The sequence below is a fragment of the Myxine glutinosa genome, chromosome 6 (genome assembly GCF_964187855.1).
Source record: "Myxine glutinosa chromosome 6, kmMyxGlut1.1, whole genome shotgun sequence".
NCBI lineage: Eukaryota > Metazoa > Chordata > Myxini > Myxiniformes > Myxinidae > Myxine > Myxine glutinosa.
The window spans coordinates 15,662,355-15,674,356 of record NC_136266.1 but is presented as its reverse complement, the minus strand read 5'-3'; the positions used below and the strand labels follow the sequence as shown (position 1 = coordinate 15,674,356).

At 45.0% G+C, this 12,002-nt stretch overlaps 1 protein-coding gene across 1 annotated transcript in view; it reads right to left on the bottom strand.

Moving 5' to 3' along the window:
• Window positions 1-1,833: 1,833 nt before the first annotated feature.
• The window catches only part of TSN (translin), a 50,146-nt gene continuing 39,977 nt past the window's right edge, over window positions 1,834-12,002 (bottom strand). The window contains exons 3-6 of the mRNA XM_068119682.2: window positions 9,821-9,917; window positions 4,865-4,980; window positions 2,568-2,647; window positions 1,834-2,452 (exon numbers count right to left, since the gene is read on the bottom strand). Of these exons, the coding sequence (XP_067975783.1) occupies window positions 2,171-2,452; window positions 2,568-2,647; window positions 4,865-4,980; window positions 9,821-9,917 (575 nt within the window). The 3' untranslated portion in view covers window positions 1,834-2,170. The remainder of the gene's footprint in view (window positions 2,453-2,567; window positions 2,648-4,864; window positions 4,981-9,820; window positions 9,918-12,002) is intronic.

Here is a 12,002-nt window from a genome sequence, read left to right as displayed (position 1 = left end):
AAGGAGGTTGAGGAAGCGATGGGGGCAATGGGGAGTAGAAAGGCGGGAGGGCCGACGGGAGTTGTGGGAGATGTGTTGAGGGCGGCAGGAGGTTGCGGTGTGAGGAGAGTGACGGAGATCTGTGGTCTGGTGGTGAAAGAAGGCCGCATTCCAGTGGATTGGGAACTGAGTACCCTCGTCCCCTCTATGCAAGGGGAAAGGTGACCCTCTGGAGTGTGGCTCGTACCGAGCGATAAAGTTGTTGGAGCATGGAATGAAGGTATTGGAAAGGGTGTTGGAGAGGAGGATAAGGAAGAAGGTGAAGATCGACGAAATGCAGTTTGGATTTATGCCAGGAAGAGGAACGACAGACGCGCTCTTTATTGTGAGGCAGTTGCAGGAGAAGTACATGGAGAAGAGGAAGAAGTTGTTTCTTGGGTTTGTTGATCTGGAAAAAGCATTCGATAGGGTTCCACACGAAGTATTGACATGGGCATTGAGGAAGTTAGGAGTGGAGGAATGGTTGATCAGAGTAGTGATGGCAATGTACAAAAGACGCGCACAGCTGTAAGGACGAAGGACGGGAACAGTGGTGAGTTTGAGGTGAAGGTGGGAGTGCATCAGGGGTCGGTACGAAGTCCACTACTATTTGTAGCTGTGATGGAGGTGCTGGCTCAGAACGTAAAGGAGGGTTTCCCGTGGGAGTTGTTGTATGCAGATGATCTGGTGTTGATTGCGGAAAGTATGGATGGACTGAAGGAAAAGATTAACAAGTGGAAGGAATGTATGGAGACAAAAGGTCTGAAGGTGAATATCGGAAAGACGAAGGTGATGGCAAGTGGTAAAGCATGTGGTGAGGTGGAAAGAACTGGGAAGTGGCCATGTGCTGTGTGTGCAGGAAGGGTGTCGGAGTGAACTCCATTCAATGTACAATGTGTGCTGAGTGGGTTCATCAAGAATGTTGTGGTCTGAGAGGGTCATTAACCAGTGTGGCAGCTACATTCAAATGTAAGGTGTGCACAGAAGGAGCTGCAGATGGAGGAAATGTTGAGTTGGATCTTGGGGACGGCGTGAAGCTGGAAGGTGTGAAAACATTTTGCTACCTCGGAGACATGCTGAATGGAGAAGGTGGATCAGACTCGGCAACGGTTGCAAGAGTGAGATGTGCATGGAAGAAGTTTCGGGAACTGAGTGGCGTGCTGATGAGGAGGGGAGTGTCGTTGAAGCTGAAGGGAAAGGTGTATGCTGCATGTGTGAGAAGTGTTATGATTTATGGGAGCGAGACATGGGTAATGAACGTAGAGCAGCAAGGAAGGCTGGAAAGGGTGGAAATGCGAATGGTTCGGTGGATGTGCGGAGTATCGTTGAGAGAGAGGAAGACAAATGATGAATTGCGAAAGATGATGGGAATAGAGCCTGTGATTGATGCTGTGAAGAGGAACAGGTTGAGATGGTTTGGTCATGTGTTGAGGAAGGATGAAAGTGACTGGTTGAGAAGAGTGATGGAAATGAATGTAGAAGGAAGTAGAGGACGAGGAAGACCGAGAAAGACTTGGCTAAAGATGGTGGAAGAAGAAATGCGGGCAAGGGGGTTAAACAAGGAGAGATGCAGAAAATAGGGCAAAATGGAGAAGATTGTCATGGGGACCGCAAGGCTAACCCCCGCTCTAGCAGGGAAAATGGCCTTAAATGCATGTTGTTGTTGTTGTTGTTGTTGTTTACATCCCAATTGTTAATATCATTCCACAGGCCACCCCATATCCAGTAAAAAGAACAAAAACATATTCCTGCATTTGTAAAAACCAAATGGATAACTTTGGCAACAGCATCAAGCAAAATGTTTTGACACAGGTGCAAAATTCAAACTCAAACGTTTATCCTGTTTTCCAAGTTTATACAGAATTCCGAGTAAGGAGGTATTGACATTACAACATATTATCCAAAAGGTATACGTCCAACTGCAATTCAGTTTAATTAACTGGAAATCCAGACTTCCAAGTCTTGTGAGAAACATGGAAAAGTGTATGCAACACATTTACAAAAATGAATTTCAACCTTCAATCCTGACTCGCCCACCTCCTTTGCCCCCTGTACATCAGACTAGCTTTTAAAAAGAAGAAGAAGAAGAAGAATGCAAAATAAAATTCTCAACATGTGGCAGTAAACGATCATTTGGCCAAAACTGTCTAATTCAAGACTTGTCTTCCTCTGACTGGCCTGTGGGATCTGGTCGATCGCCAGTATCCACGGTTTGAGGTTGTCGCCCGGTTGATGCCAACCCTCGTATGGTGACATCGTAGACAACTTCCTCCACTTTCTTCACGTCGTACTTTAGCCCATCGTAGCGTTTTCGCAGTGCATCGTTTTTGAGGTTGAGGAGGCGGAAGCCAGAATCGAGTTCGTTCACAAATGCGGCAATCCGTAGTGGTCTGTTGTAGTCTCCAGCAGTCACGCTGTTCACCGCTAGGCGCACCTACATAATATGTGGACATCAAATCATGTTCTCGTTGCTTATTTAATTTGTGGCATCTAATAAGATATAAATTACATCTAATAAGATAAAAAGCTATTTGTTGCCGAACACTTACCAGCTCATTTGCCAGAACGAGCAGACCTGACAGGTAGTCATCCAAATCCAGGTGAAATCCTTTTTCTTGCTGAACTTTAACTGCACGCAAGAACATGTACAGTATGACAATTGCTGCTTCATCCAGCACAACCACCATGTTTTAGTTGGGACATTATCACTAGATGAGGGATTTCACTTGGCCGTGTTGCAATACAGTGGTGAGGCTGGGCAGGAAAGGGTTGGTAAATGCAGCACACAAAATCATGTACTTGAAGGGTATGGGACAAAAGTCTGGAAAACTGGCCCATGTATCATATGTGATATTTTTTTCAGTCCAAAAAGGCCACAACTTCGTGAAAAAATTGGTGAAATGCCCCAAAACTCAAACTTGCTCTGTAACTTGTCATAATAAAGCCATGTACCAAGTTTCCGTTTAATATGTTAAAGGGTATGGGGGAAAGGTGCAGAAAACCACAGGTGGGACATAGACAGAGAGCAACCTCCAGGTAGGGGACTAATAAAGTGGCTGTGCCAATTCGAACAAGCACAGCTTGCTTTTCCATGGCATTTACGGTGAGATCCCGCTTTACGTCGGGGATGCGTTTCTGAAAAGTGCGATAAATTAAAGTAATGTTTCTCACACGAGTTCATGGAATAAGTAGGGGATGCGTCCTCACATCGTCGCTTCACTTATTCTTGGGGATAATGCCAAACAATAGAAAATAAGGGCCCTTTTATATGGCTAGTGCCATGTGTCAAAGTATAGAAAAGAAGGGACATTCAAAAAATCTTGTGTGCATGCTGTACTACCCCTTGTGTTCTGAGGAGGAACCAAGTAATGCTCTAGAAAAGTTCATATGAAGGGGCACCAATTTAATTCATGCAGATGCATGAAGAAGTAAATGTATTTTATTTGCCAGATGTAGGGTGCCCCTTTATATGAACTTTTCTGGAGCATTACTTGGTTCCTCCTCAGAACACAAGGGTAGTACAGCATGTACACGAGATTGTTTTGAATGTCCCTTATTTTCTTTTGTTTGGCATTTTCTACAAGCTGTGGAATGTCCTTTCCTTTCTATACTTTGCCACATACCATATAAAGGGGCATTTTCTATGCCCTGGCATTTTTTTCCAATAATTACTACCGGAGTCGAAATGTTTCGATGTCCAACTTTTGAGGATCGCCCATACCAGCCAAGCAAAAATATGACCGCGGGTCTTGAAACTCACTTGGATCAGGAGTCACTCAAACCCCCCCCACAGACCCTGACATTTTGAATTCCGTGAACAAACTTTGGTACATAATGGGCGATGAAGGTTGTGATCAAGTTTCATTGAAATTGTGTGGGTTGTTTCGGAGAATAGAGCAAATACCTATTTTTGGGGGGAGGGGGGGGGGGGGGGGTCAACCCACCTCCCATGTAAAACCCCTCTAATGTGCTTAGATTTTGATGCGCTCAGTACACCTTCATTAGGCATCAGATATGAAGCTTATGGCCAAGTTTCATCAAAAGTGTGTGTTTTTGAATTTTGATACATTGAAAAAAAGATTTTGAATTTGTTTTGAAAGCCATTAACTAACCCTATTGGCCGATGTATATTCCAAGTTTCAGATAGTTTCAATGTATGGCCTTTGAGATATGAGTGCCAACACATTTTGGACGGACAGATACCAACGACAATTCGAGGGTTTTCTTAATAAAACTCAAAAATGCGGAAACGGACGCTGCTGAAATTTGGAACATATTACTTCAACTTACAAAGCATTTACTTCTGCAACTTGCAGCCGATTGTGTCCAGTAAAACAAAAAAACACCTTTAGAGGCCATTTTTCCCCGCAAAGCGGGGGTTGGCCTTTTTCGGGCACCGTGGTTGTTGTTGTTTTTGTTTGTCCCCTTTTTGAAGCAATGTTTTACGGCCGGATGCCCTTCCTGCCGCCAACCCTGTTTGTCGCCTTTTTACGACAAACAGGGAATTACCAGTGAACTGGTACTCAAATGTTCTTTCAAATGTCCAGTAGAAGCCGAGAAACGAATTTTCAGTCCCCATGTTAAAGTTGCATCCAGACAAATGATCCCTTATATAAAGGGAGGGGCGCTTCACACCTCCCTTGATAATTGGTGCAATAATCATAATTTTGATGATTACTTTGTTTTCAGGTGGATTGTGACACCAACCTGCAACGTTCTCGTCCCCACTCCACAATTTTTCCATGTTATATGAAGCGATTATAAACAACTTCACAATGAAACTCCCCCAGGTTCACTATATTCTGTTCCAACCTTTCCATGTAATTTATGTCGAGACATAACTCACCTCCGAGGATTTCTGCTGCCTGCTCTCGAGAGATCAAGGTTTCATTATCCAGGTACACAAGGAGAGCAGCGAGGAAAGAGAGTCGTTGCATGGCAAAGCGCCAATGGTCATGAAAACTGATGTTTGAATCCAGGACGGGGAAAAAAAAGAATCTGTGTCACTTTGACAGTTGAATAAATTATTAATTTGTAGGAACAATGTTTTTTTTTAAAGTATATGTATAGAATATGAAGTGTTCAAAAAGTTATCCAAATGAGATACACCAGTGAAAATGCATCAACTCTTTTACTTTTAATTGAATTTAATACACTTGCTACAGTCGTCTTTCAAACAATCTATGCCAGTAAAATACGTTTTCAGATTGCTCCTTCATCCACTTCCAAATAGCTTCAGTCAGTTCCTCATCGGTAAATCAGTGTACATACAGATGTGGTCTCAAATGATGAATCGGCACTGTCGGCCGGGCCTGGGTTGTATGTGGGTAGGTGGGAGGAGGTGAGTTTTCGACCCACTTAAAGGTGGTCTGTGCAACACAGCCTTGTGCACAGGTATATTTATACTGAAGGAGAATTTGGGACACACGAGCATTAACTATAGGGGGAAGCACTAGTTTAGAAATTGGGGGGTGGGGGTGTCATTATGCCAAATCTATCAAGTATGGTCCATTATTTGCATTTAAAGTAATGGGAGTATTAAAAGAAAACTGTCATAATTTGGCAGGTGTAATATTTCCTAAACTGCTCCCTAACCACCCAGAGCTCTGAATTAACTATTACCGAAAATTGTTTCAAAGTACATGGCCTAGCTCCGGCAATAAATCAAAACTTACATTGGTTTTTATGAAGTTTAGGGATCCAGAAAAAAATGGGAAATACCTAAATTTACATTTAATCTTAAAATTAAGTAAATCACTACCCAAAACTTCCTGATGCTTAGCTATAATGAGTCAGAGAGGGTTCAATTCTGGAGGATTGGAGGACAGGGATAATTGTGCTGATATGGAAGGGGAAGGGCAATGGTCAAGATTCGGGGAAGTGCAGGGGCATTGCACTCCTTAGTCATGTCATGTAGGTGATTGAGAGGGTTCAGAGTGTGGAGATTGGAGAATAGCAGCAGGGTTTAGAATGGGTAGGAGAATGACAGATGGGATGTTCACCCTGAGACAGCTGGTAGAGAAGAGGATAGAAATACCGATATAATTTTTTTAAATACCGACTTCTTTCCTGGAAGTTCTAGCAGTGTCCATGTGTTTATACCTACTCTCCACCATGCCTCCTCCCCCAAGCCCTCTCCCTCCCACAGATCTCCCGATGTCCCTCTTCTCTGCTGTTGTACTTGTGTGCTTCCCTCTCTCTCCCCATCTTGTCTCCCGCTCCCTTTATTGTACGTTTTGTGTCCGGGTTTTTTTTTTTTGTGATTGATGTTAGCTCTTACACAAGCCTCGATCTTGTATAGAAAAAAATTAATAAATAATAATGTGCAAGGTGAAATGGCAATGGGATTTGTGGAACTGGAGAAGGCCTAACACACTGCCCCCGAGAGAGATGGTGATGGCGACACTGAAATGGATGGAAGTGCTGGAGGCAGAAGTGATATTGGTGGAAGAGATGTACAAGGAAACAAAGGGAAGAGTTTTTGGTTGGTCCAAGGATATCTGAGGAGTCTAGTGTGAAGATCGTTTTGAGGCAGGGAAGCTCTCTCAGCCCAATCATGTTATCATGGTGATGTAGTTGGTAAGCAGGAAGGTAAACATGAAAGGTATGCTGAGGAGGATGTTTTATGCAGACGATCTAGCTGTTATGGTGGAGAAGCAGGAAGCACTAGACGAGTGGAAGAAGGCATTGGGTAAGTATGGACTGAAGTTGAGCATGGGGAAGACGTAGGTGTTGTGGGTTGGACAGCAGAGAAAACAAGCATTCTGAGTATTGCGCTGCAATACATGTCCCCAACCGGCAGTCTGTTGTCCGGAAAACTGTTGGGGAAATTACCAAGGGTTATTTATCCACAGGTTCTGAATCGTTCCCAATCACTAATTACCTCAGGACAGGCTCACCTGTGATTCGCACTCGGGACTTCGATTTATACACCTTGCAGACAGGTCAGCAGAAGCACGAGAAAATAAGTTGTTGATAAAGAACCTTTCGAGTCGCTAAATATCAGTAATTTATTATATTTTCCGGTTCACGATCAATGATCGATGTGTATATATTGTTGCGGATATGAGATTGGCCTCCATCCATATCCGCTTGTAAATATTCCCCTATTTCCCCAATACTTACCAACTATCCCCAATCCCCCATTCCCTAGTCCCATTTTCTGTAAACAACACTCTGTAGACCCGACCTCCCCCTTTTTCCCCCATTAAATGTCGCATCCAGGTCCACCGCATCTCACGTAGACAACTATAGGACATCTTGCTAGTTATTCTTAGTCTATGTCAGTTAAGGACTCGTTTCCATTAATTCTGACTCTTCGTTGCACCAGAATGTGATTGTATGGCACCGTTAGGAAGTTTAGGACCTCCCAATACCTCCCCGCAGCTCTTCCTCATGGTACAACAACAACAACAACAACAGCGGCGGCGGCGCGGGGAGTGTGCGTCCTCACTCCGGCTTGGTTAGCCGCCATTGAACATGTGCTCCGACGGGGTTACCACGCAGGGGCTCGCTGTCAGCTCCTCGTCAAGGGCGGAGCCCGGTAACCCCCCCGCACCCAATAGAAGCGGCGGACCGATTCCATCTGGGGCGGAGCTAACGAGCCGAGGGCGTGTCACTCCCCGCTGGGCATGCGCAGAAAGAGGGAGGTGACGTCAGATGCGCCCACACCACGGAGAGAGAAGACGCCACCTCCAAGCGCTGAATACCTCCCCGCATCTCTGGACCGGACCGCGTTTGATTCTGCCCCTGAGCCAAGGTGCACCTTGTGCTATCGACTGCCTGCCCTTCCTTGCCATCAATCCCTGTGTAAGTCAGTCTTGTCCCGTTTGCCTGTGGTCTGTCGGGGATAAGATAAGACTGTGTCTAAGTGCCCATCTTTTCTGTGCTTTACCTCTTACCGTGTAATCTACCCGTTTCTGCATTACCAATTATATCCTCCTCCTGAGGTCTTGAGAACTGTACCCCTTGTGTCGTTGCATATATCCCAGCCGTTGTGTCCTTTCCTTCATTGATTTAGCATAGCGCGATTCGGCCAACGTTCGAGTGTAATCGGGTAAACTGTGCGAACACGGCGGCCATTCCGCTCGGTCAAGCAACATCTAAGTCGTGTCCGTAACAATATGTTGCTCGGCTTGGCTCCGCCCCTCCCGAAAGCGCGCACTGTGTCGCGCTTTTGACGTTCGTGGGACGAAGCTGAGGGCGCGCGGTGCGGCTTGAGGAGAACTCGAGAATAAACAAGAGATATCCATTTTTAAAATATTTCCGTTTAATTAACGATATCTGCCAAACCACGTGCCCTATCGCAAATTCCAAAATGACATTTTAGTAGATTGACATGCTGAACAGATTTGTGAAGTTTCCCCTCGATTGGATCAAAAATGAGGGAGGAGCTCGGTTTTAATGGTTCATGCTTAAAAACGTCATAACTCTGAAACCATGTGATGCATGACGTCATGCTCACTGACTTTTTTGTTTGTCATGGGTATGCGATTCTGCCTGCAAAGTTTGGCCTCGATCTGTTCAGCCGTTGCAGAGAAAATGGGGTTTTCGTGTTTTCACGAAAAACAATATGGCGGCCGAACCACGTGACCTGTGACGTCATAATTACCATTACATTATTCTACAGATCGAGTCCCTCATATGGTGAAAATTTGATCTCAATCGGTCCTATTATTGCAGAGAAAATCTTTTTTAAAGGAAATTAAAACTTAAAATGGCACTGAGTTAAGGATCATCAGAATTATCAGAATTCCCAAAGTTCAAAGTGCCATAACTTTGTCAAAAATGATCGAAACGTCGTGAAGTTCGAACCTGACCTCTAACTTATCATGAGGAAACCATGTGCCAAGTTTGAAATCATTAGCATTAAGCGTTTAGACAAAAAGTCCGGAAAACTGTTCTTTGCGTGACGGACTGACGGCCGGAGGGACGACGTGCAAACCTATAGTCCCCTCCGGTGTACACCGGTAGGGGACTAATAAATGAATATCAGGTTAGAGGGGAAGGAGATCAGACAGGGACATATATTTGAGTATCTGGAGGGAGTAGTGACCAGAAGTGGTAAGTCAGAGGCAGAGGGGCAGAGGATTCAGGTGGGTGTGGAGGAGGTGGAGGGATGAATGGCAGACAGAAAGACATCAAGGAAATTGAAAGGGAAGGTTCTGATGTGTGTAATGCTGACCTACCTTGACGGTCTGGAAATAGTGGCGCTGATATGGAGACAACAACAGAGGCTGCAGGTGTGCGAGAACAACTGGTCAAGAGGAGATTGGTGTGCAGATGCGCATGACGGGGAGATTGATGAAATGCCGGCTGAGATGGGCTGGACACGGTGCGGATGGGGGAAGAGAGAATGGCAAAGAGAGTGGATAGGTTGAATGAGCAAGGTAAGAGGGAAAGAGGTAGACCACGGTTGAGATGGGAGTGAATTGTGTGAAGATTGTGCATTGTGTGAAGAAGGATATCAGTAAGGTGGGGGTGTTTGGAGGGTGGAGAGAGTTGGCTGAGGACAGAGGGAAGAGGAGGAGTATCATGGTCAAGGCAGGGCCGAAGCTTGGTGCCATCGAACCTCACCCCTTATAAAAAGAAGAGGAGAAGAATACTCCGAAACAACTAACAATGTCAGATAAGTGAAACGATGGCAAATAAGTATAATTGCAGGTTTAGGAGCCAATATTCTGCAGTTGTAGCATTCCCACAATTTTTTGAATGCTTCACGTGTTTAGTTACATATTATAAATCCACCGAATAAGAGGAATTTTACTGTTGCTGGGTCTTCCCGAACACTACAAGTACTCACCGATAATAATGTTCTGCTGGAAACTTTGTCTGAAGGTCAGCAAACTGGTTACGGATGGTAGCAAAGTGCTGGCGAGCAAGCTGACATAAAGCCGGAGCTGCACGCAAACGGGAAAACCCAAAAGTCATCGTTATGGCAAATCTATCAAGCATGGTCCATTATTGGCATTTAAAGGAATGGGAATACAACAACAACAACGTGCATTTTAAGGCCATTTTCCCTGCTTGAGCGGGGGTTAGCCTTGCGGTCCCCATGACAATCTTCTCCATTTTGCCCTATTTTCTGCATCTCCCCTTGTTAACCCCCCCTTGCCCGCATTTCTTCTTCCACTATCTTTAGCCAAGTCTTTCTCGGGCTTCTCCGTCCTCTACTTCCTTCTACATTCTTTTTTTTTTTTTTTTTTTTTTTTTGTATACAAGATCGAGGCTCGTGAAAGAGCTAACATTAATCACACAAAAAGACAAACCGACACACAAAACACAAAAAACAAGGGGAGCGGCAGACAAGATGGGGAGAGAGGGGGAAGGACACAAAAGAGAGGGGGAAGAGGGGGAAGGACACAAACACAACATTTGAGAGCAGGGACATCGGGAGGACTTGGGGGGAGGTGGGAGAGGAATAAAACATATGAACACTGCAAGGACTCTGGGGTGAATTACCGGGGGTAGAAAAGATCAAGGTTTTCGATGGGGGAAGATAAGAGATGGTGGTGAACAGCCGTTTTAAAGACCTGGAGGGAGGAGTGGGATTGAAGGGAGTGGGGGAGTTTGTTCCAGAGGCGGGAGAAAAGGGGAATGAAAGAGTGAAGGTGAGCAGAGAGCCTAGACTTTGGCAGTTTAACCATAAGAGGGTTGCAGGCAGATCTTGTGCGACCTGAAGGAATATTGGGGGGACAGAGCACAGAGAGAGCTGGGGGAGCAAGGCCGGAGAGGAGTCGGTAGAAGACAGAAAGACAACCAACCTGCCTGCGGTGAGTGAGTGAAAGGCCCTCGGTGTTGACTACATCGCAGGAGATTCCAATGATTCTGAAAGCTTTGGCCTCAACAGCGTGAAGCCGAGCAAGGTGTGAGGCGGGAGCACCAGCCCAGAGGGGGGAACAGTATTCCATTGAGCTGCGGATGAAAGCCTTGTATGTGGTGAGGAGCTCAGGTGTGCCAAGGAAGGACTTCGCACAACGGAGGATGCCCAGTCGGCGACTGGCTTTGGAGGCCAGCTTGGAAATGTGGTTTTCCCAAGAAAGATCATGGCAGATAGTGAGACCCAAAAGCTTGAGCGACAGAACTTCTTGGAGAGGATTGTTGAGAAAGTAGATGGGAGGGTTGTCCAGTCGGTCCTTTCGGAGAGACATTGTAAGAGTGTGAGATTTGTCAGGATTGAAAGACATGTTCCACTTGTTTGACATTTACTATGGAGAAAATAGGAATAATTTAAAAGGTTTTGTTTCCCCCCTATAAAAGCACACAATGAATGACGGGAACTGTAGGACTAACAAAGCAGAATATCATTCTTTAATAATAATTAAATAAATTTTAAATAATTAAATATAATTAAATAATTAAATAATTAAATAAATAAAATAATTAAATTAATAATAATTAAATAATAATTTCCATCACTCTTCTCAACCAGTCACTTTCATCCTTCCTCAACACATGACCAAACCATCTCAACCTGTTCCTCTTCACAGCATCAATCACAGGCTCTATTCCCATCGTCTTTCGCAATTCATCATTTGTCTTCCTCTCTCTCAACGATACTCCGCACATCCATCGAACCATTCGCATTTCCACCCTTTCCAGCCTTTGTTGCTGCTCTACATTCATGACCCATGTCTCGCTCCCATAAATCATAACACTTCTCACACATGCAGCATACACCTTTCCCTTCAGCTTCAACGACACTCCCCTCCTCATCAGCACGCCACTCAGTTCCCGAAACTTCTTCCATGCACGTCTCACTCCAGCAACCGTTGCCGAGTCTGATCCACCTTCTCCATTCAACACGTCTCCGAGGTAGCAAAATGTTTTCACACCTTCCAGCTTCACGTTGTCTCCAAGATCCAACTCAACATTTCCTCCATCTGCAGCTCCCTCTGTGCAAACCTTACATTTGAATGTAGCTGCCACACTGGTTAATGACCCTCTCAGACCACTACATTTTTGATGAACCCACTCAGCGCACA